This window comes from Pleurodeles waltl, chromosome 6 (assembly GCF_031143425.1).
Source record: "Pleurodeles waltl isolate 20211129_DDA chromosome 6, aPleWal1.hap1.20221129, whole genome shotgun sequence".
Lineage (NCBI taxonomy): Eukaryota > Metazoa > Chordata > Amphibia > Caudata > Salamandridae > Pleurodeles > Pleurodeles waltl.
In genome coordinates this window covers 1,058,646,603-1,058,671,952 of record NC_090445.1, presented here as the reverse complement: position 1 = coordinate 1,058,671,952, position 25,350 = coordinate 1,058,646,603, and the positions used below count along the sequence as shown (strand labels likewise).

The 25,350-nt window shown below is 40.6% G+C and overlaps 1 protein-coding gene across 3 annotated transcripts in view; it reads left to right on the top strand.

Annotated features, from left to right (window-relative positions):
- PLEKHG5 (pleckstrin homology and RhoGEF domain containing G5) overlaps nt 1–25,350 on the top strand; it is an 834,379-nt gene that overhangs the window by 696,972 nt on the left and 112,057 nt on the right. For all 3 annotated transcript variants that reach the window (XM_069240015.1, XM_069240016.1, XM_069240018.1), the window contains one exon: nt 1,937–2,100. In XM_069240015.1, the coding sequence (XP_069096116.1) occupies nt 1,937–2,100 (164 nt within the window). The remainder of the gene's footprint in view (nt 1–1,936; nt 2,101–25,350) is intronic.

Genomic DNA, 25,350 nt, shown 5'->3' with positions numbered 1-25,350 from the left:
GGATCCTTCGCGAGCAAATTGTGAAAATTCGCAAATTTTCAAAAATACTTGTGCAAAAAGAAGCGCTGTAATTGGCTGACAGCAACCTCATAAGAAATTTGCGGCCGTCATTTTATTTCACGGGACATGATCCCCAGGGGTGAAAATCCTAATTGCAAGTGGTATAAGGGGTCAAGGTGGAGGTACCCTGACTCCCAAGGGTGTGATGTACGCTTGGGAGTCAGGTTACCTGTGTCTGAAGCACCAATTATGGGGTTTAAATAATTTAGCATCACCACGTGTGAGATTTGTGGAAATTCACAAATTTCCACATATTACGTGCAAAATATTTTCGAATGTGAAAAAAGTTGAAAGAAAAAACATACTCATTTATATACTAATTTATTCACTCATACATGCACTCAGAGACTCATGCTCCCAATCATGTACCCACTCACAAACCCACTAATACACTCATGTACCCACTCAGACCCACTCATAGACTTACACACCCTCTTTCAGACCCACTCAGAAACTCGCGCATCCACTCCCAGATCCACTGAGAGAGAGAGTCCCTGTGGCCAACCCGCACTGTGCACCATAGGTGGCACATGGTTGGGTGGTTATAAGGGTTTGGCTGCATGCCTGGCCCTGCAACCAATCCCCGCCGTGCCGAGCCAAAGGGGGTTGGAATAACATATAGTAATTAAAATGACGTTACAATAAAAACAGAGAAATTCACTGAAAAAAACGAAAGGTTACATACAGGGATGTTATAGTTAGGTTCTGAATTTACTCGTACAAAGGAATAGAAATTCAGCAATTTATAGTTAGTGCCTTCAAGTAACTCTAACTCACACCCTAAGGTAACTATAACTTGCCCCTTTGCCATGCACAGCTAAATATTCTACATATTATATCATTGATGAGATCTTGTATGGCATTTGATATTATCACTGCAACATTTGCAATAAAATTATTGATAAGAAAACTGTGCATGGCAAAGGTGCGAGTTACATTTACCTTAGGGCACAAATTAAAGTTACCTGAAAGAACTCTAACTGCTGAATTTCTTTGCTTTTGTACGAGAAAATTTAGAGCATAACTATAACTTCCCTGTAACCTTTGTTTTTTTCAGTGTGTGTGTGTGTATATATTTGAGATGTGTATAAGAGTATTTTCTTTATGTCCATTAAACTGCAGGATGTATTTTTTAGGGGCGGAAGGGCTTGTATGTGGTAGCATGGTATAATGTGCTATGATTAAGACCAAAACGGTTGAAACAATGTATATGAACTTGTGCATAATAAAACAACATTGGATTGCAGAAATCTGGAAAGCCGGTTATTTCTTTCAACAAGTATTTGAAAGGATAATTTGTGGATATTTACAGGTTCTGTGCCCGTAACCGAGCACCGAACCCGTTTGGCGGTAGCAGCCAGCTGTTAGCAGAGATTTGTTTGATATATATATATATATATATATATATATCAATGTGTGTGTGTGTGTGTGTGTGTGTGTGTGTGTTGTAAAACATATAAAGGGTTTATTTAGGGAGGGTGAAATAGATTTCATATCATAGGAGTGCTCTTGAGAAGCATCAAGAGGTTTCTTTGTTTTCTGAAGGAGGTTGTTCCTGACATGAGCACAGACCTCCTGAAATAATAAAAATTATGTGGCCAGTAGTCAGTGGTGCCTAGATTGAAGGTTTTTGTACACAGTTCAGGACGTTTGCATGCACTCCTGACTTTCACTGGAAGTCACTGTGGGATGATAAGAATCCTGGTATCCATAACCACCAACAGTGCAGGAAACAGAGACTGGTGCATCCCTCAGTGAACTTGTACATTCCCTGCCCAATTGCATCAAGAAGCATCAGAACCCTAAGGGCCCAACAGTGTCATGTGTAGAGCATTACCGATTACTGATAGTAATAGCACCTCTTTTCTCCCAACAGCCAAGCCTGGTGATGAGCTGAAAGTTGAGCAGGCTGTGAAAGACTTCAGATCCCTGAGTTTACCTATCATGAGAACTTCAGGCTCCTCCTCCCCGTTCATCTTTAATCCAGCCCTGGACAGGCCCGAATCCACATCACTCCGGCGAGAAAGTATTGACATTCTGGTATGTCTTGTTGCTTTCATTCTTCTGTTCAATAAGGGTACAAATGCTATGAGTCTAGTAGGTGCTTTTATATAGTGTATGTGTGGGCAGTTTCTAAATATATGGATCATAAATGGTTCAATGTATATCCACCACACTGATATAGTACAGCTTCAGATGCTGATCAGCCAGGAGGAACTTGTTGGCTTACAGTTGTCCATAGACTGCAAGAATTCGGATTTGATCTTTGTTTGAAAATATGACAAACTGAGGGTGAAAGTGATGCACACCCCATCTTATAACACATTTTCTGTGTTTGCAAGGTGACATCTTTGACACAGAAAAGAGCCATTGTCCTATGTTGAGAATATAGAAGCATGCAGGAATTGCCTGTTGAGGATTGTGCCTAGTATAATTATGCCAAGTTCTGTATAACATTTGTTGTTCATAAGAAGACACAACAATTACTATCTTAGCACAAGTGAGTGTCTTGTGAGCTGCGGTGCTTAAATAAGTTATAACTGTGTTGCGGGAAAATTAAAAGCTGCTAACTGCATGAGGTAAGAGGGACGTGTTCTTGCTGTATTTTTGAATATTTCAACATAAGTAATCTTATACTAATATGTGTAATTTCAGAACAACAGGCATTTTTGAATTTAAGAAAAAATTACAAATCTAGTTTAGTGAAAATTTGCCAGGATGGGGCACGTAGAGTAAAATGTGAACTACAACCCTTTGGAAAAGCCTAGCCCACTGGTGTAGAAAAGATGACATAGGGGAAGACACTAGATTACAAATGTGTGATATAAAAGTAAGGTGCCTGACCAGTGTAATTGGGCAGATGGTATGCTACCCTACCCACCCCAACGGAAAAAACCTACATTTCAAATGACTTTAGGAGTGCATTGTGGAATCTTTAAAGTTGAATGCTGAGAAAAACACCTGTTCTATTACATTTCATTGTCTCTTTGTTTATACCACACAAATGCCCATTTTTGGGATATAAGCTTTTTATTTGGCGAAGAGGTTGTATACTAAAAGATTCCCGATTATTTCTTGTAGTGTTTACTAACATTTAAAATGTCCACCAGAGTGGGCCGTAAACTTTGTTCAGAATGTGGAAGTACAATGTGGAAGTACTGAGGAACAGTAGTGCAAAATTTTTTACAAATAAGTAAAGCTCAATAGTGCATCTTTGTTTACGAGTAGACACCAGATTGATTAAACACTGCGTAGATTAGGACAGTTGATTGCCTCGAGAATTGTTTATTGGATTTCAGAGATCCTTGATCCTGTCAATACAACTCTTCATTCAGTCGGCTGCTAGCTATAAGGTTGCGGAATCTGTGTATATTGATCCATAAACAACTGAACAGTTTTACAGTGACCTGTGTGCCTAACATACCCAGCTCAGCTAAGTGCAGAGATGCTACATACTTGATATTAAGCAGGAAGATCCTGGGTCTGCATTTCATAAAATATTTGCAGATAAAATATTAGATGAAAACCAAGATCAACACGGCTTGAACTGGCCCGAAAGATGACACTGCCACATATTTCAAAGCTGGAATACCGCAGAGGTGCAGAAGGATATTGGGAGGGAGCTCTATTCATTCCTTGTTGACTAGAGAAAACCATCACATATGAAAAACCTTACCTCTTATCCCATCTCCATGGTTTGACACTGAGGCAAGACATCAGGAAGTAATTTCATCAGTCTTAGCCACCCCCCCATCACAGACTGTATGGTTGAAACAGATTGGATAACCTGCCGCCTTCCATCCTTGTTGCTTTTGGGTCCTAAACAAAGTGTTGGGAACACTCTTCCTCCTGGTAGTTAAATTCGTCTTCTGCATAGTTTAGTGCCGTATATATTGGGCTCAGACCAGGGTATTTCTTTTAAAGTTGTGTTAGTTGATGGCTCTCTGGTTCCTTGTGAGATAATTGGCACTACATTCATTTATGGAATGGACTGGAAAAGGTCAACATTCTGCTAGAATAAATCCTTTAGCTAAGGCATTCAGTCTGAATTTCTGATCTGATTTGACACCACAACTGCAATATTCTGCACAAGGTGTCCTCCCAGCAATGGACTGGGGCTTCTTGTGTTTTGGGTCTGGTCAGTGATCTTTGATTACATTGGTTTCCAGATCTAGTGCTTTGGCAGCTGAAGTGTCTCTTGTGGATCTGGGCAGCTTTCTTTAATGTGTGGTTTCTTTAAGACCGAACTGATTAGTAGTTATACATTCTACCTGTTCAGTCTCAGTGGGTGATCTCTGGATCTCTATATTGTTCTAAATATTATTTAATACATATGAACCATATTGAATATTTCACCTGGAACCACAATATGCTGTTGGCTGGACAGCAGCATCTTAGAGAGAACTGTGTATAGAAAATGTCTGCAAAGGATAGAGTTGTGTTAAAGAATACAATAATCAAAGTCTAAAGGTTTTTATTAAACAATAAGTAAATAAATGTCTTTCAATCATACATGCAGCTAGCCATAGTTCCCCCAGAAAGCTGCAATGAATCATGCTCTGTATGCAAAGGCGCAAGACCCACATTTATAGTATTTCATCAAAGGACTGTAATGGGGCATGCATGATGGAGTTAAACAGAGTGAGCAATACAGGTGTCTAAGGAATGAGATCACGAAAAAGGAAGATGATGACTTACAGTTTTAACTAGAATGTAAACATTACAGCTGAGCAAGCCAATCAACACTTTCTATCCTGGGAGCCAGGATACAAAAGAGAAGCTCAAAACATCAGAGGTGAGCACTTCCTTTATGTACTTGTTAGGTTGGCATGTGCAGAAAAACAAGACTTGATAGCATCAACGAAATGGGACTCTTGGGAAATGCCAACAGTGGAAATATTTCACTGAGAGCATGGTGATAATAGTTTACAGTTTGACAATTGAAAACGTGCAGCTAAGATATCATTAGTTTTGTTGTTTTGGTTCTTGACAGATTCAGGTGCTGAAACCTATTGTTAAATTCTCTGGAGTGAGTCGGATTTTAAACCACAAGGCATCATGTATTTCGGGTTTACTCGGATTCAACTTTACTTTATTTGAGCACACCTTTGTAAGAAGTTTGTTGGGGCAGCACCCAGAGATTCTCTTCTGACCCTGTTTGATTCTTGGCATCTTTCACATAATTCTAAAATAGGAAGCAAATTTTGTGGTTAGTACTGGTATTCTCTAGCAATATGCTAAATTGAATTGTATGTATTTAGGACTTTATAATAAATAAATATTGTAAAAATGTGCCATTTGTTTCTTGATATGTTTTGATTATCTTTATTGTTTTAATATCCTGCCTCTGGGGTCATGTTCATTTTATAATTTGTTACTGCTGTTCATAACAACTCTTCTGTATATAAGATCATAGGTGGTAGACAAATTACATAGATAAGTGGTGTAAGTGATTGATAACGAATGGTACTTTACAGCTCATTGCATATAATTTACATTAAACATATTGACCCTTTTTGAATTTTTACTTTGTTATATACTTTTTAAGTCCGAGGTATAAAAAGTTGCTTAGAATTAAATATTTTTTATCCAGTGCTGATCCAGGGAGTAGAACCCCGTATTCATCCACAAAATGTAGAAATGTATCTGCTAGGGCCACATCTCCTCGTCATGTACGGGTCGCCAGGGTTTGCCGCTGTGGCCCGTGGATACGCCCTGGCTTCAGAGGTGGCAAAAGCAGTGTCCTGTCCAGAGGAGCCCTGTTGAGTGCTGCTTGCTTCCTGAAGTTGCCACTGGGACATTACACTTTCATACAGGAATAATTAATGCATTCATCAGTGTAGCACTCTAGAATTCATGATAAAATGTACCAAATAAAAAATAAAAAAAGTAGACTAGTCAGTATGCTTCAAAACTGTGAACACATAAAAAACCCAAACATTTGTAAAGCCAAAAGATCTGGCATCGACAGCCTTATGAGATGTTTATATTGTTGTTATTGCAATAACTTGGCACGAAAAGAAAAAGAAAAAATGCTGCCTATATGTGTAATCCACATGCTTGTAACAACAATTTGAAATTAAAAAAATATACGCAGTTTTAATAGAACCATTCGGGTCTTTCTACCAGGCAAGTGCCCTTATAATGGGTATAGAAGCCTTTTCAGTTTTAATGTGCATTTCAGGAAAATATGATTGCTGTTGGCGCAAAGAAAATACTCTATTGGCCCTGGATTGTTGTAACCGAAATTAAAATGAAAAGAAGGACTACAAAATAAAAAAGGAAAGAGAATTGAAATGAAAAACCAGCATTGCAAACAGAGAGCATCGCCCCCCTCCCCTGGCACTAAAGTACATTTCTTTTTAGGTAGATGTGCATATGTGATGAAGCAAAATGCCATCGCTCACAGCAAAGGCAGCCTAAGGATGAACTGGGCTGACCCATTGCTCCATGCTGCAGTGGGTGGACGCAAAATATGAATGACTGCTAAACAGACCTGTTTATGAAGAGTTGATCCAAAGCACCTCTATTTATGTACAGATTTGTGTTTTTAATGCATAATTTATTTTCTATATATAAGGATGGTGAAACAGCTAAAGCTGTCCATAGGCTACACCTCTTGAAGTGTTCGACCAACACACACTATGCTTGGCAAGTGTGGTAGTGCCTTACAAGTGATATTAAATCAAAACTCATTAACAATGATAAGGAGTGAATCAATTCAATGTGAGTTTGAATTCAATATATGGTCCCTATTGCCTAAATGCTTGTGTTCATGACCACCATTGTTGTTTTTTAAATTTCCTTTGTGTAAATGACCCTGAGATTTATTAATACACTTCCTCTTTGAGTTATGCACCAGTCCTCGTGTACCTCAATGTATTGATGTCATCAAGATCAAAGTAATTTGACATAACCTCCTGGTATTCATGGTCAAAAGTCCAGTGATGTCACATACTGTGATGCCCTTGGGGTCAAAGAGTGTGTGCTATAACCTTTGCCACCAATCTGTGATCAGTCTTTGAATCAGTGGTGGGAGAAATTGATCTGACATGAACAAAGCTTATTTTTTTAAGCTTTTAAACCAGTCTTTTGAGGACACAAAATTGAACATGTTAAGTTGGAAAATGGTAAAAGGACAGATGTTATTGAGCACCGTTTATTTCGTATATACATTTGCAACTAAGAACGCTTGTATCCCCTGCTACAAACAGATGTATTGTCCTACCTGAAATTGAGAAAGGAGCAAATATTTAAATGGCAATGCAAACATTCCAGCTGATTACACTACTGCTCACTTCCGATCCATAAAGTTCTTATGGTGACCATCATTTTGAAAAGTTAAGATCAAGTCATGGTAAGTGATGTGTGGTGCAAATGTAAAATTCCAGTATAGGTGGGTTTCAGTGTAGCGTGGGAAAAACAAACATGAGCTTATTTGTTAGAAAGATCTTGAAAGGTTCTTACTGTTAAACCTGTTATGCTCAAGTGCTCAGCAAATGTTGAGGCACCTTTACCCTTTTAAGCAGAGAGATTAATCTGACTGGAGCAGAGAGTTATCTGTTGTGGACTGTAGATTATAAAAAACAGATTTTATTAGTAGTTCTGATGGTAATGGCAAGAGGCCCACTTTCAACAAAATAGCACTATGACATGCAAGTGTGCCCTTCAATGGGGCACGCTCCAAGGCTCTGAACCGTGCTGTGCTTTCTTCATGACATAGTGAACATATAGAGCCACATAGTTTGACACGTACCTGAAATTGCACTTTCACAAGGTGTCTTTAGGAAATTAAGCCGTTATATGGAAAATATTTCTTATTCAGATTTTCTGCGATGTAGAGACTATACCCAAGAATCCATGGAAGCAGACACACGAAGAAAACACGTGAATGTGACACAAGCAGAAGTCACCTGTGATGGTCCTTAGGCTGTGACCTTCTAATGGTTTGCTCTGAGTGTTTACTTCTAGCCTTTCCTGTATTCCTAGAAAGCGCATTCTGTATCGGCGGTAGTCCGACATCTCAATAGTCTTCTCCTGGATTGGACCTGTGCCTGTTCCTCAGTAAGTCTTTCCATTCAAATGATATTAGATATCTTTTGTTCATCAAATGCTTCTGTCAAGTGGGTCCTACAGGTCTGAGAGAGCCACTGGTGGTGCCTAATATGTAAAGTAATAATTGCTGGTGCCCAACATGTTTCTCATGAATCCATAGCGGGAATGACAAATGTTGGGACTGCTGAATACATAGCCTGGATTTCACCTCATTCTTCCACCACCCCCTGTACATCTAAGTCTCATTTTTACAGGCTTTTTTTCTTCCCTGCTTTTTACGTAACTCAGTGATTTTTCCATATTTCGCTAGTTCTTTTTCTGTTTTACTCCCTCTTGCTCCGGGTCAAAGTCTGATGAGTAAAAGTAAATACCTTTTCTGCAAAAAAGAGTTCCAGCGTGCCCTTACTTGCAATGACATGCTGACATTAAACACTGTCCACTAGCTAGCTTTTAGAAAGGGTCATTTGCCACTCTTCCATTAAGACCCAGGGTATTCTTGCAATGCCATTATTTTCATTTGTTAAGAGTATCCTTCACAGAGCACCTGATTGAGGCAAAACTGACCTCCTCACCTTTCTTACGAGTACCCTCTTATTAATTTTCAGGCTGTGATCTGAATCACTGCTCGGTGGTCCACTGTTTTTGACCCAACGGAGGGGCATGGGGAGCTATATCAGTATCTAATCTTTCCATTAAGCGCTAGATAAATGTAGCTGTGCATAGCTTCCTTTGTCTTGACATCGCCACAGATTTATGAGCTTCTGGTCTTTCCATAAACAGGAGAAAAACTTGAATTATTGTTCTGTCCAGATGAGACCAGGGGGATTCTTCCCTATTATCTTTTTCTTTGTTCTAGAACGTAGTGGCCCGAAATTTGCTAATAAAAGGCAAGGTTAACATCTAACATTGGTCTTAACTTGGGTAACATATAATCTTTCCTCCAAGAGAATTCAAATTAGGAAAAACAATTCAGGTTATGGTTTCATCCCAGCACCATTCTTAATAACCGCATAAATCTTTACTTATAATTTTTTTTCAAGCTCGGTCTTCTCATGAGTCAGGATAGCAAAATAAACATTCATTTGCAATGCAGTGGGTCTCGTGTTTGCTCGAGTTAGAGCTATTAGCGTTGTAAACTGCTAACCAGGCTTTTCTTGCCACATAAACTGAAAATGAAAAGTAAAACAGTTTCACATAAGTGAGCCGATGGCTGCCATGAGCGCGGAGCAGACACACATTGGGAAACAGAAGTTCGCTTGCAGTCAAACGTATTGACAAAAGTGCAATTATCCATGTAACCGGCAAAAATGTAAGTATCCATGTAAGCGGCAAAAGCGCAATTAACCATGTAACAGGATCAATGTCATGCAAATCGCTCGACTAATGCCCAGTGAAATCATGCTGCTAATGAAATAAAAAGAAAAAGTAGTCCAGAAACCATGCGGAAAACATTGAGCCTCGTATGTTTTCAGTAGTTGGCCTGTGCGTTCGAGGAGTGCTTAACACGGGAAAAGGCATGAAGTATGCATGCCTTTCACTAATGAAATCAAGCAAATTTAAAAGGCAAGCCCACCACCCAACCAAACTGATGGGCGTGGTTAAAAGCCCACAGAGACATTACAAAAGGAACAGAGCGCTTTGTGCGTTCGGCTCTAAAACAGCAGTAATATTTTTGGGCTTGTTTGTTGTTGCCTTCTATCTAAACTGTTTTCCATAGTAAATGTTTCACGTAGCCTAATCCGGGCCATGGTCTTGGGTTTTCATCTCCAGGGAAGTCTTTCAAGTATCTGTCTATTAACATTTGCATAAGGGCTTGACTATACTGAATACCACAAAACTAGAGGGGGCATGTCTTATTCTCCAAGTAGTTCAATGACGACTCTTAATAGGCCGAAAGTCGCCCACGGGTAGGCCTAAAGTTTGTGGCAAGAAACAGTTTTCTTCAACTTGCGATGACTGAGTTTGAATGTAGATGAATATACTAAAACTGTGTGGATCCCGACACCTGAAAACATGCCTACATAGCTGCAGCCAATGTCAAACATACGCTTTCCTGCGCACATGTCTGTGTTCAAGCTCTTTAAGTAGGTATTTTTTTTCAAGCCTGCATAGGCGATATTAGAAAATTATGACCTATATGGAGTAGGCTGAGTTTTCCCATTTTCGACTGTGAAATGTAGTTAAACATAACCTACCACCGCTTCCTGATCAGTTTCTGCTTCAGAATGTCCCGCAGGTAGGATACCCTGGAGCCAAAAATAGTGGTATGGAAGATCACCCTCCTGCAACCAGTAGCAGGACGAGCTTGGGAGGGTGGCATCAGGGTTGGTTGTAGGATGAACAGGCTAGAAGTGTTGTAGTGTGGAATGAGCTACAGAAGGGCCGTGCAGTCTTGGAAACTTGGTGCGCAGAGGGGCAGGCAATGATGTGGACTGCTGCTGACACCAGTGCCCCCTGTTGCTCTGAATTATTCCTGTTGTCCGGATTTATCCATGTTGCCCTGAATTACCCATTTCCTGACTGGCATGTCGCAACAACAAACACTACTTCCACATGTGTTCCATGATCTTCGCTTCAAACTCAAAAATAATGAATTTGCAAGTTCACACACACCCTATTCAGGTACGTGCTGGGGGTGCTTGCTCCCTTTTTGATAATCCTTGGATTCAAATGCCTTTTTGAGTGAGAAAGACAAATGCCCTCCTCATATTTGCAAGAGTCGTTATGGCAGATAGGCCCTGGGCTATTGTGCCTCGCTGTCATACAAGTGGCTTTTGTTATTGATCAGTTTACTAATTTCTGTCAGGTTTCTGCAGTGTGAATTAGATCCCAAACCAAGTCATATTTTCAGAAAACCTGGGGTCTGTGTATGTGGAGTGTCAGTACTCTATACTCATTCCTCCCTATTTCTTGAGCCAAGATGGTGTTTTCATGATGGTGCTGGCTGCAGTAATCATGGCCACTCCTTCTCACTCTTGGGCTCTACCTTGCCAAAAGTCTCATTATAGTTGAATCTTAATTTAGTAAGAAAATGCACTGAGGGCCTTTATTGATAAATAACATGGCATATTTTTCTTCTTCCTTGTGAGTGGACTTGTAACCTCCACCAATGCAAGTTTTTGGCACTGGTCCCTGCTAAGCGTTGTTCAGTGTGACAGCTCTGGTGCCTCAAAGTGCCTGTATCTGCTTAGGGGGAATCCATTTTGGTGGATAATCCACCAGTTTCTGTGAATGGTGGCATACTTTCAACCAAAATATATGGGTACTTAGAATCTACGTGAAAATGTAGGGTACACTGTCTGTGCCAATATGGTATTTTTTTTAGCATGCTGTTGGATAGATTCCAGCAATTGGTAAAAACTGCATATTTACCTTTTCCTGCAAGTCCCCCACCAATACCATGGCTGTCTGGTATCAATTTAAGTTCACCTTTCACGATGGCAGACCTGTCACCCTGGCTGAATCCGAGCTAGGCCTCAGCAGAGCAACAGGGTGGTAATAGCACTGGACGTTCGAAGGGGAAATCTGACTTTTTGATGGATTCTCTGTTGCCATTTCAGACATTCCAAATCTCGTCAAAAAATCTTTGTTTATATATATATATATATATATATATATATATATATATATATATATATATATATATATAATTTAACCAACACATGCATCAGTACAGCGGCAACCTAAACAGCAACTCAGTCGTTATTTACATTCAGAATAGTGCATAAGTAGTCGCTGTACTCACAATAAACGTTCTGGTCCAAACTTTTAAATTAATTACTTGGCAGTTCGGGCAGGTGATATTGTAGCATTGCTTCACTGTGTAATTACATTTTGTATAATTAATCAAAGTTTAAATTGAAAAGATCGAGGACTTTGACGGTTGGTTTACAAGTGAATTCCTATATTCTTGATATACGAATCAATATTTCTCAGTGTTTCTAGAGAACTACGTCACTGCGGTTGGATTTGTGTATTCTCGTCTCCTAGGATACGATTGGAGCACAGCAATAGATCAGCCAGGCAGCGTTTCAAAGGGCATTGCACAAACGTGCAATCAACCATGTATATTGTTTCAGGGTCATTAGTATGTGTAAAACAAATGTAAGGCGGCCTCCCCCCACAGAGTTATCTGTACTCTGCGAATTTATCTGGGTTACTTTCTAATTGTATCGCATGCTGATCAGCCACAACAACCTAAGCCAGCACGCCAGGAGCAGGCAAGCCTCCATGTTGGCTAATGTTTCTTTAAATCTGATCAACTGTGTAGGTGTTATTTGCATAGCGTGCGTGGCCGAGGATAACTTTAGAGCGAGGACCCCAAGTCAGGAATCTGTCAGTAAAGTAGCAAGAAATAGTGGTAGCTTCTTGATCGATAGATAAGAGGCTCAGTCGTGTTGGATGTTTTGGTTCTTTAAATATGAGTTTCAGTAAACATCAGTTTTAAGTTCCATTGCGAATCGTCCTTTAGGTTGTAGTCACTTCCTCGCGACTCCAAGCTGCTTACAGCCTGTAACATCTAAAAGGGAAGATTTAATTGTGCTTTGTTTTTCTATCTTAAATATTTTGTTTGTCTATTTTGCTCTGTAATTGAATGTATTGTACAATAACTGTATTTACAGTGCACGTTATTTACATAGTATATTTGACGCTTCTGTTGGAATACCTACTTGACGACATTTGCTGGCATATATTATCCACCTTGAAAAATGAAAGACGGAGCGAGTCATGCAAGAATTTGGATCTACAGCCTGCGGGCTAGTACATACTGATCTTTAACGAAAGCTGAGCTATTGTGCTCCTTATTTGAGTTTTACAAGGCAATACATTCTCAAGCATTTGAGTTTACTGTCCGTTAAAGCCTATGATGGGGTTATTTGGCACACAAGTTCCACTTCAACTTCAGAAGTGAGTTGAGGCACAGAAAATGTAATCTAGTTTCCGAAAATGTAAGTTGTTGAGGGGCTTGAACAGAACTTTTTGGATATCAGCATTTGAATTTAGCAAGATGCTGACTCCAGACAAAAATGCAATGCAGCATATTAGAAGCAACTATGATATCCCATGCGATTATCAGGCAGTAGCAACATAATATTGCATGTCCTCCTACATCAACGCTATAGATGCACCACTAATATTTGGGCCAAAGTCAGCACCCCCAATTCAAGGTAATGAGACGTCGATCACAAGTCTGTGAGAGCTTCTTCAAAGCACAACTTTGTAAAAGTGTTGTCTGTCGAATCTCATCTTGCTGCATGCTGCAAACACCCAGGAAAATATTTTAGCAATGATCCTTTTACATGCTTTTGTACTTGAAGTCAGCAGGGTTAGTGCAGAGGATCCCAATGCCAGATGTATCTGTCAGAAATGAGCACCAATTTAGATGTTGTAATATCGTTTAGAACAAGGCTCTTTTAAAGCTAATGAAAGCTAAATATTTGCATTAGCTTTCTGCTCAAGACCCAATCAAAAAATGTAACAAAATCAGTGATTTCAGGAAATCCTTTCTGTAGAGTCAGGTTATGGCCTCCCATGATTACATGTGGATGTCAGTTTCAAAGGGTGGTCCTGCCAAGACATGCCCCAATTTCTCTATAATGCAGTTTGTGTCTACTTAATAGACAGATATTACTAAATCCCAAGGTCATTTGTTCACCGGTCCTTCTCTAGAACTGCTACTTTCTTTGCGGCTGCTTCTACAGTGCAATACATATGTTTCTATACCTTCTTTAGGCCACATATCCATGACCCTGGGTTCAGTGTGACTTAATCAGCCCAGCTGTGTCCATTAAAACTTTATTACATGGCATCCACATAGCTGTGGCACATTGTAGAGGATTAAGCTCTTCTTTTGTAAAAGAAAGGCTCAACTTGGAAAGGGAATGTACCACACTATTATAATCCCCATCAACCTACAAATGTATTATGACCATAATATTGACTCCCAAAATGTCATCACAGCAAGGTAATAATAGAAAATCTGCACTCACATTGATGATATTTTGGGAGTTGTTTATGGTCACAGTGTATCTGTTGATCAGTAGTTCAAGGTTCGATATTGTAATGTAAAAATCACATGAAGAGCGAAAGCGGAGAAAACGGATACCACACTTCCATTTCTTATGGCTTAGCGGATTTTTCCTTTGGAGGGAAAGTGAGGATCAGTCCCAACAAAGTGTCCAAGATATTTTCAGCCAGGGACATCTGTATCATCTGTCACCTGCTTGCAGATGGAGCTGTAGAAGATGCCCTGGGTACTGCTAAATCCAAAGAACAAACTAGAGATCCAGTGTGATTCCTATGAGAAGTCTGCAGGTATGAACATAGTGTGGGCCTGGTGGTGCATAAGCATGATCTGATTTTATGCTGTCACCAAAGGATTTCTACTCCAAGCCCCTTGCCGACAGGCCTATGTGGATTCATTACCATGGTGTTAAGTCGATCTGTGAGAGGCTGGATTAGGGTGAGGTTTGGCAGTGATCCTGTGGGCATCAGCAGTCGAAAGCTCTATTACTGCTCCCAGTATATCAGCAAAGGAGGACTGTGAGGAACTGTGTAAGAACCTTTATTCCTTACTCCCTCAACAGGAAAGGTGTAGAAGCGAACACAGACCAAAGCTACCTTTAAGCAGTTAAAAGATTAATTGTGCAGAATTTGAAATCTCAAAACCAATTTAGCAGCAGAAATGACTATAGGAACACATTTCATGGAATTTGAGCTTGCTGAGTGGAAATGTGTGATAAAAGATTGTGTTATTTCCTGACTGAGTTTTTTTTTTTTTTTTATTCAGTTATATCGGAATGTGTATTGGCTGAATTTGCCAGTGTGCAGTTACAAAATGTTAGGACGTTAAAATGTTTGATTTTGTGCACTCAAAAATTATAACGTATGATCCTTTAAATACAAACTAAAAGGTAAAAGAAACTGGGGCTTTGCTGTTTAGTGGAGGCACCCCTTTTCTTGCCTAGTAACTGCTAATAGAAGGAAAGGACATGTTTGAGGGAGGCTAGTGAGCGAGACCAGCATGCATTTTATTATATATAATATATATATATGCATATATATATATATATATATATATATATATATACCTCCTTGTTATCTCTTAGGCCCATATTATGAGTGCCCGGGCGAAGGATGTGATATTTTTCACACCTAATGAAATCCGGCAGGGTTCAGAACATTTGGGTGTAAGTTTTGCCCTGAAAGTGGGACGAAAGCTGTAGATTTTCATGCTTACCGTATCAGAATCCACGTGATATGGTATCTGCTGGGCATTTTTCCTCTGGTAAATGTAAGCACGTTTGACCTGTCTAATTCACCTGAGGAGAATTGCAGGGGTACGATGTTTGCTTCCGCTATGTGCGACAACCCTTACACAACTATTTGTGCGCCTGATGTTAAGAACAGTGAAAGGTTTTCTCACCAAAATACTCATTTTGGTCTTAGGAGCTTGACTTACGGCATTGTAGACTTGTTGTTGAAGAACCACAGTTCAGCTGCTCACTTTACAGCTAAAAAGGAGCGTTGTCTCTTCCAGGAAATCATTCCTGATCACTCTTGAAAACCCGGCGGAGGCCTTCTTCTGTTTGCCAAGCCTTCGTGCATTAGACAGCTTTGTTGTTCCCCTAATTTATTGTACATTATAGACCATTTGTTGGCTACTAGCTTTGCTTGAACCTTGGAGTGGCCTGCCCTTCTTGGTAACTGCAGTTTTATCAGGTGTTTATTTGCTCACTGCTCATCTAGTGCTAGTTAGGGAGGTCTCTTCCACCTAATCTGTCTGATAGCAGAAGCCCTGAGTAAATAGCAACAGGGCAGAGCTTTCTCAGTTTGGTTTCAAGGCCCACTTTAATGTGGGCCTTATTGTTACAGCCCAGACTGCCTAATCAACGAATTGTGCGCACAAACTCCAAGAGTGCAGGATGGGCATTAGTAAATACATGGCTTCTCGCAAATGTGAGGCCGTGCACGTGTACCTGTTGTCTGTAAAATCAACAGTGTATGTTTATACTCCTTTTTAAACATCTCACGCATAGGGCAATTATGGGCATCCTCGAATTTATGCATGTTTAGTCATATGATTTTGACAAACAATGTAGAGTTAGATTCAAAGATCCTCCCCTGTAATGTACTCCAAGCACCACTAATTGACTGTTCACATAGACATTCAGTAGTTTGCTTGTTAATGCACATTTTGAAGAATTGTACAAACGCCTCACCCTGATTGGGAAGTGGATGGTCCTAATCTTGTAAATTTGACCTCATCTCTGATGGCTTTGTGGTCATTGATTGGTGATTTAAAATTAAGTCCTCGTGCTTATTTATGTTTGATATTTGTAGCTATGGCTTATCAAACGGCAATGTGTTAGGAGACCAATCTTCCCCAACAGACACCCAATCAAAACAAACACACACACACACTCACATTCACACTAACTCTCTCTCTCTTGTGCCATATGCAGACATTAAGTAATTACACACCCCCTGCGATCCTTCTTATTAACAGCAATAATGGTTAAATCTTGATTCTGGGTGAAAATTGTTGAGAAAAGAATTTAGGAAAAATGTGTGCTAAGCATGTAATCGTTTGTAAACTTAAACTCATAGCACATAAAGCTAGAAGTTGCAATCTAACATTTTGGACATATTTAGTTTCCATCACACACAAGGATGTACTGGCCGAACTGGGCATCAAGCGTTTTCCCAGGAGGCTGGAAGAGTGAGGGGGCACTTTTGTTAATGGGGGCAGGTTTTATAGCACTGCAGAGTTCCTTGTATAGCCAACAGTTTTTAGGCAACAATAAAAGTGCCAAGATAACTCTGGTGATTAATATATCTGCTGGAAAGAGATCAGTGGTTTGTCTATTTGCAGTTTTGACTCATTTAAGGTAGCTCAGAGGGTTAATATGCCTGCAACAAAAAATGTGTACTATGCAGATCACAGAAAAATATTTTATGTGTATAGCTCATTGGGCTACTGCTTTTGTCACGGAGCTGTATTTGTTACTGTGCAGTTCATAAATTGCAATCATAATCTACCACAGTGAGCTATGAACTGCCATTGAAGAGCTGCATTCAAACTGCATGCTACAGGTTAGAAAGTTATGTTTTTTTCACAGTCTTTGATTATTCCAGTTTTGCTAAAAGAGGTTGGTTTGGGTAGGAACAAATTGTTACTAGTAAAGTCATCCCTTACCACTGTGTTACATTCTGAATCATGAGTTTATGCTTCCTCAGACCACCATACCTATCAGTATTGTCAAACAATTTCTGTACACTGATTTGAACATGTACGATTAATTGCCTCTGTATGTGTGTGTGTGAGAGCTGTTAAGTGCTCTAACACCCTATGCTGGTAAGAGAGATGCTATAACACAAATGAAATGCATGTGAGATAGGGACTGTGGAGAGATGAGGCACTGTTAGAGGGTGATGGTGAACAAATCATTAAAGAACCCCAATAAAGATTCTTGGTGCACTGTAAGATTATCATTTACTGTGCTTTAAAAACTAATACAATTGAATATATAATGAAAATTGTCATGTAGAATGCACCGTTTTTGAAAATTTCCGCCCATATTTTGGGAGACCCCCCCCCCCCCCAAGTCCTTTGTAGTGGTCAGGCTTGCTCGCTACGCACCCTATGGAGGCTGGCCTGACAGAATTTGCAAGGGCTGGTTTGTGTTCCCAGTCTGGCCCTGATCAGGCAGTTGTGAAGTTAGACACTGGAGAGATGAGGTTCCATGTTTTTCGCAGAAAGAAAGTTGGATGTGTTGAGCCAGCAGTCTTCAAGTAAGCCGTTCCTGAATCTTGAAGCTTGGCATGAGGTGGTGCGGGTTTATTCTTGCTTACCTTTTTTCTCTCTACTTCTGAAATTCCGTATGCCGAGTTGTGAATATGAATTTGCATTGGCACCTGTTTGGTGCTGCCCAAAAATGAAGTGTGATGTACATGTTGAGAAACTGAACATATGCTTGTTTGAGTCTTGTTGTTACTGTGGCTTACATCTTCATTTCTCCACTCTTTGAGGCAGTCAGTCTCACAGTCTGAACGCAGTTCTTTGTTTCCATATGTTTGTTTACATAGGCTTGACTCACACTAGTAGAACACAGCAGTTTATGTTGTGCTACTTGAAGCTGCGGGGTTGAGTGGGCATCACTGTCACACACACTGTCTTACCATCTTGTGGTTCAGCCCCCATGCCTTCTGGTAGAAGTACATTTAAGGGCAAAGAAGCCTGTCAGTTATTTTTTCTGTCTGTGACTCAACCCCACAGCACAGTCTAGCCTACATGCCATCCTGAACTGAGCGTTGGACAGTGTAAATTTTACTGACTTACATTTCCAGAAAGGATCACATTGCAAATTCTCTTCTTGGTCTATCAATGCATCTCTAGAGAGGATCTGTCTCTCTCACCCACTGGGTCACAAACCCATAGCCATAATGCCAAAAACAAGTAAAACAAGCATTTTCAATAACGGGTCTTGCATTCGCTTGAGTTAGAGCTATTAGCGTTGTAAACTCTTAACCAGACTTTTCTTGACACACAAATTAAAAACAAAACGCAGCGCGATCGCACTATGTAAAATGCAGCGTGATCGTGCTGAAATTGAAAACGGAAAAACCGAGCGCGATTGTGCTACGTAAACTCCAGCGCGATCGCGCTCCGTGGAAAATAAACAGATAAAGTTGTCAGGAAACCATGCTGAAAACATCGAGCCTGGTATGTTTTCAGTAGTTTACCTGTGCAGTGTAGGTGGGCTAAACACCGGAAAAGGCATGGCGTTTGCATGCCTTTCACAAATGAAAGCAAGCGGATTTTAAAAGGCAAGCCCACGAACCAATTGAAAGTGACTGACGTGACATGGGCGTGGTTGGAAGCTCAAAGAGAGATTACTACAGGGGACGGAGCGCTTTGCGCTCGCCTCTAAAAACTAGAGGTCATTAGCAGTTTCTGTCTGGAAACCCAGAAACTGGAGAATACCCAGTGTGTTGTGCATATTAGTCTATTTCTCCATGAATCAGGTGGAGTATACACTTTCCAGTTTAAAAATAATGTTTCCAGTAACCTTTTTACATCTCGCCTACTATACAGTTCATGTGAGACATATCATTAGCTTACAGTGGGCTCAAAGCCCACTGTTGCTTATCATTGGTTGGCTTAACTGTCACTCGCATTTTCTTGCTTCTTATTCAATGGCTTGCCTTGTCCATCTTGTGCCTGACCTTCCCCTTGAGATTGCCAAATTACTAGTGACCTTCCACTGTTTATATTTAGGGAGCTTCTTTTATCTGGAGTACTCAGCAAAAGTGAATGGGTTTTCTTGCTGTCTCTTTAGTGGGCTTATCTTCCTCCCTCTGGCCTCTATGTTGCTCTTTCTCACCTGTGAACTTCTCTCCCACCCCCTCTGCATTGAGCTTGTGGTAATGTGCTTCTCCCAACCACCCATTCATTGCTTTCTCACCTGTGTGCTTCCCACTGTGTTCCACCTTTGTGTCGCTTGCCCCCCTCCGTGTTGCTTTCCACTATCAGCACCCACCATGGTGCTTCCGCCCGCTCAGCCCTCTCAAAAATGACACCGTGGTCATGTCATAGGCTTTTTCTCTTTAGCTATGTTGCACCGCCTTTGGGGTAGCAACACAGCATACAGCAAAAACCATTAGCAAAGCCAGTAAGTCCCAAAGGCGAGACCTGTTGGCTTTGCCAATGTTTGTTCAGCTTCCTGATGCGATTTAATTGCAGGATACTACACTTGGGCTTCTGTTAGCTGAGGGACATCATACTTTGTAAGAAGCAAATGGCTGTAAAACATGTATGTGCTTAGAAACTATTTGATTGTTTACAGAGGAACGCACTCACTTTTTAGGTCAGCATAGCAGCGTGCATGCGCTGCTTTTCCGACATGTTGGTATGTATCTGGACTTTTAACAACGCCCTCCTCACGCCCATCACTATCACTCGTTCGTGGGCTTGCCCTTCAAATATTCTATGATGACATTGGTAAATGGTTTACGTTTGGCCCCTGTTATGTGGCTAATTGCACTTTTGTCGATAAGTTTGACTGCGAGCGAAATTCTTTTTCCTTTTGTGTCTCTCCTTATCGCTGATGCTCATGGTGGCCGTGGCACTGTGAATCAGCTGCCTTATGTGAAACTGTTTTACTTTTGATTTTCAAGTTATGTGGCAAGAAAAGTCCGGTTAGGAGTTAACAATGCTGATAGCTCTAACTCGAGCAAATGCGAGACCCATTACATTGCAAATGCTTGTTAGTAGTTGCAATGAATTTCTCAGGTGAAGCTGCTTCATAAACTTGAGTTGTGCCAGATTCAAGTTGGCTAGAGTAAACCGAAACAATCATAATAGTTTCTTGCAAACCTCACATCCTTCCTTTATTATGTATCCTGAAATTCATTGATGACTGACAGTGACCTCTCCCTCTTACCTTAGCATGACTGTAAGCCTGCATACATTTTGAAGAGAGATGCAGTTATTGATTGTATGCAAAGTTATAAAATATTTAATTTGTTGTGGAAATCCAGAACCATTGGGCATACAGCTGCATATTGCCGTTTTCAACCCGTTTGTACGAGGTTAACTTCACAGTTCAATTGCATCCTGTGAGTCACATTTGTGGCAGTCTGTGTAAGGTCCAAATTTCTTCGGTGGTAGTAGTTTGAACTCAACATTCATCTCATAGGGACCTGTCAAGCATGTAACATGTTCCTTTTGTACAAATATTTATTGTCCTATGCTGTTAGAATCGAGTAGCTGGATAAAGATGATTGGTTATGTACCAAACAACCATGGCCAACTAGGCCTGTGGTTGGCCAACCACAGGGTCCCATGCATCCTCCTAGTCCAAACTGTTAACTCTCCTGGAAGCCCCATATCTGTACCTTGGAAAACCTAAGGGGCAGCACTAGCGGTTCACTTCCCATACTCCTTGCATTGTCAGTTTTATCTCTGGACAGAAAAAATGTCATTAATTGAGAAAGCAAATAATTCCCCAGGTACCAATGTAGTTGGTGTGACCTGACTTGTATTTTTCCTCAACTGGAACTTCTACAGCAAAAGGGTGGCAGTCTTGTGAAACAATATTTTTTATTAATATTTTTTTTCAGCTCAGCAGCATATTGGAGATTTTTCCCTGGATGAGCTGTCATACTCTTAGAGATCCAGGGAGGCTCTCTTAAGAAAGGGACATATCTTGAAAATCAAGTCTCAAGAGTTTCAGAGTATGAGAAACCTTTTGGTAGAGTGAGCTCCGCTTTAACTCAATGATGTGTATGAAGAGAATGAGTCGACAATATCTGATTTTGGACCGATATTAAAGGAGTGTACACTCCCTACACACTAAGTTATCCTGCAAGTTGAAGAGGAAAAAGATGAATTGGATGATGTGGAACTAATCCATCAATCATCGCACTGTGATCAATTAAATAATTTTTACCAGTTGATAGTCTCACTGCAGTATAGTTCATTGACTTCTATGGGCTGAAAATAATATGTAAGAAATGCTGGGCTGGTAACTATAGAACCTTTTCAGATGATGCAATCTTATGCTTCATACTTCCCATATGAGTGAATATTGTAGACATTTTGTAAGATTCAAAGATTCAACTTTGTTTGGAGTTAATGTTTTTAATTCTTTGAATCAAAATTGAGGTGACAGGCAGAATATTTAATATCCATATGTTTGGATTTTGGAAGAGTAATATTTGTTGCCATTGATATTTCAGCGGGCAGTGGCTTCAGATGTTGATCTAAGGAACTGGCTTCATTGGCAGATTGTCGCTTTGAGATGACATATCTTTGCTGCCAGCTCATTAGATGGCTCTTCAACTTGTAAGGATAGGACAATCTTTATTGTGGTTCTTCAATGATTCCTTCAGCATCACCTTCTTACAGTGCCACTCATCCCTCCACAGTCCCTCTCTCACATGAATTTCATTTGTTTTATTGTGCTTCTCTTACCAGGTAAGGTGTCGGATCACTTTACATCACATACACACAAACAGACAATGAATCATGCATGTGTAAATCAGTGTGAAGAAAATGTTTGACAAAGAAAAGTACAAGGTGTAGGATTCACATCCTCCATACTGGTCAGCATTTTTAAGAGTGCATTGTCTGGGGAAGCATAAACTCAGGATTCAGAACATAACACAGTGGTTAGGGATGACATTATTAGTAATAGTGTTTTCCTACCCAAAACAACCCTTTTTAGCAAAATTAGGTTAATCAAAGGCTGTGAAAAAATTTACTTTCTAACCTATACCATGCAGTTAGAATGCAGCTCTTTGGCAGTTCATAGCTCACTGTGCGAGATTATGATTGTAACTTATGAACTGTACAGTAACAAAAGGATCTCTGTGACAAAAGCACTATCCCACAGAGCTATGCTCATAAAATACTGTTCTGTGATATACATAGTGCACATTCTTTACTGCAGGCATAATAATCCTCTGTGCTTCCTTAGATGGGTCAAGCCTGCCACTAGCCAAAACCCTGATCTCGCTCCAGCAGGTACATTATTCACCAGTTATCTTGTTTTTTTGTTTTTTTTAAATTGTTGCCTGAAAACTGTTGGATATACAAGGAAACCCTACACTGCTTTTTCAACTGCTGTAAAACCGGGCCCCAGTAACAAAAGTGGCAAAGTCTGGCTTTATTAATCCACTCAGCTATCCACATAAAATACAGTTCTGTTCTTTGCAGCTTGCATATGAACCAGCTGCGCTATTTTGAGAGTCAAAACTGTTGCTAGACAAAAGTCCAACCTCTCTCTCTAGCAGGAACATCAATCACAAATGTTAGCTTGACATTTGTATTGATGGCTGAAGGCTGGATACACAAGGAACTCTGTGGCAGGCGCTGATAATGGGTAGCAGAAGTGGCATCACAGCCTTTTGACTTTCAGTTTCACTCACCCACACATGCACACACACTCACTTGCACGCACACAACATACTTTTAAAAGCAGTTATTTTATTTCCTTAGCTGCCGGGGAATGTATTACACAAGCTGATTGTACTCCATTTCTTTATACACTAACAGTGAATAATAATACACGATACGCTATTAGTGTAATAAAACAAATTGAGAGACAACAAATAGAGTGGAGCCCCGGCCAATGTCCATAAGTGCGAGCTGTCACTGTGCTCCAGGCACTGATTTTGCCACCTTGGAGCCCAGGGGTCGCAAAGAAAGTGCTGGGCCACAAGGGGGGAAGCCAGGGTTTCAGCTGCAACCCCTGAATTACGTCCTTGTGCTTTCCGCTGACACTGTAGGCCTCTTTTGAGCGGTTGCTATATGCCTGGTGCTCTCTTTTGTGAATTTGGAAGAAATATATGAAAAAGGGCCCAGTATTATCAGGTTTGTGCAGTCATTCCCCACCCATCTGAAATTTGGAATCGCTGGATTGTTTGTTCGGGTATACCACCCATAAAGGGGAGACCTTTTGTACCCCAGTATTCTTGGACCAAATTCCAAAAGAGGGTAAATCGTTGGAAACGGACAAATAGAAGACACTGCTGGGGAAATGAAGGGACTGCTTAGTTATGTTCCAAGTGTTAACTAAGATTCATAACTGCACAGTCTAAAGCAATTATGTTGCGGTCCCTGGTGGTTAGTCCTGCAACTTCATTAAACAAAAGAACTCCATGCGTTATGGGAGTTTGTAGTCTTGGATCATTTCATTTGAACCAATGGTGTCCCCTATCAGATTGCAGTTGATTGTAATAGAAATTCACGGACTGTGATACAGTGCCTCTCTGATTCGGAGTCATCTGGAAACCAGTCCTAGGTAACAGAGTTGCACTGAAATGTGTTACAGCCCGCAGGTCTCCAAAATCAAGAAACGGTTGCTGCAAATGCTTAACAGCAGCCAGGCATCCCTAGGGGAGCCCTTCTGTTTTTTAGGGGTGCGAGAGCTCACTGCTCCCCTTAGTAGGGCTCTTTTCCATTAATGAACCAGAGGGTAAAAGGCCCATTTATCTTGCTTGCATTAGGGCCATTGTCTGAAGGAGTGTCTCATTTAAGCACAAAGTACACACCCTCTGGAATAACAGAGCCCTTACAGGCAGATCTCAGATAGCAGCACTGCTTCATGGTGCGCCTAGGCACATAGATCACGTGTGCAGCCTTTGTATGGACTGTTTATACAGTCCCATACCATTACTGGTGAACACTGCAATCTGTTGAAACAAAAGGTTAAAGGTCGTCTATGCCGTCAGGTGTGTACAACCTATTTGTTTGACAGACACTCCAGGCTTTGAGCTTTAGAAATACACTGAACTTATTTGGATGTAATTGGTGTAATCTGCACTGTGTTAACAGAGTGAGGATGCTGTAGAAATACATCTTCATATTTCATAAATCATCTTCATTTGGCAGTTTTACCTTTCTTTCAGAGGTCTGGTATTTTAGCATCTGGCAATAAAATGGGCTCTAAAGTCGAACCCGGTTTATTCTAGGGCTTCGATGTGTGCCTTTTTCCCGGAAATTGTAGTTACTCTTAATAAAGACTATAGGAAGTTGATGAGAAAAAGCCTACAAAAAATGTACTGCTGTTTTCGCAAAGCAGAGATTCTTTGTTCTTGGGGGGTGGAAGGCGGGGGGGGGAGGGGGGGGGGGGCGGGCTGGGTGCAGCAACTACTCTGATAGAGGCGGATGGCGTGGCCAGTGCTTGAAATGGAAAAATAGAAGTGCAGGTACTCTGCACAAGAGTGCCTGCTTGTTTCTGAGAAGTACCGGTACTCTCCAATTAAAAGTATTACGTTTTTCCCAAGAAGTGCAGACACTCTCCCTCTCAAAATAAAAAAGTTCCGGTACTCGTACCGGACAGTACCGGCCCATTTAAAGCACTAGGCGTGGCTGAGGTCCTATCTGGGGAGTCAGTGTCCATACATGTCAATGTTAGTCACAAGACTGGCGAGCTTCAACAGCACCTGGAGACAACCGCTAGTTTTGTTGTGCGCTGTAAAAGTGCAACATTTATTGTGCTATCTGTACAACTGATACACAGACTGCATTGATTAGTACACATTCCATCTTGATTCTGTTATTTTGTCAGTATTCGAATAGCACAATTATGCTATTAGTCTGGCCTCGTGGGGGTCTTGGCAATCTATGGTGCCATTCACCACATTTCTGTGTTGCTTGCCTAGCAGAGACCTCAATGGAGTTTTTGAATGCTTAAATGGGCTTGAGGGTCCCTCTTCATCTTGTCC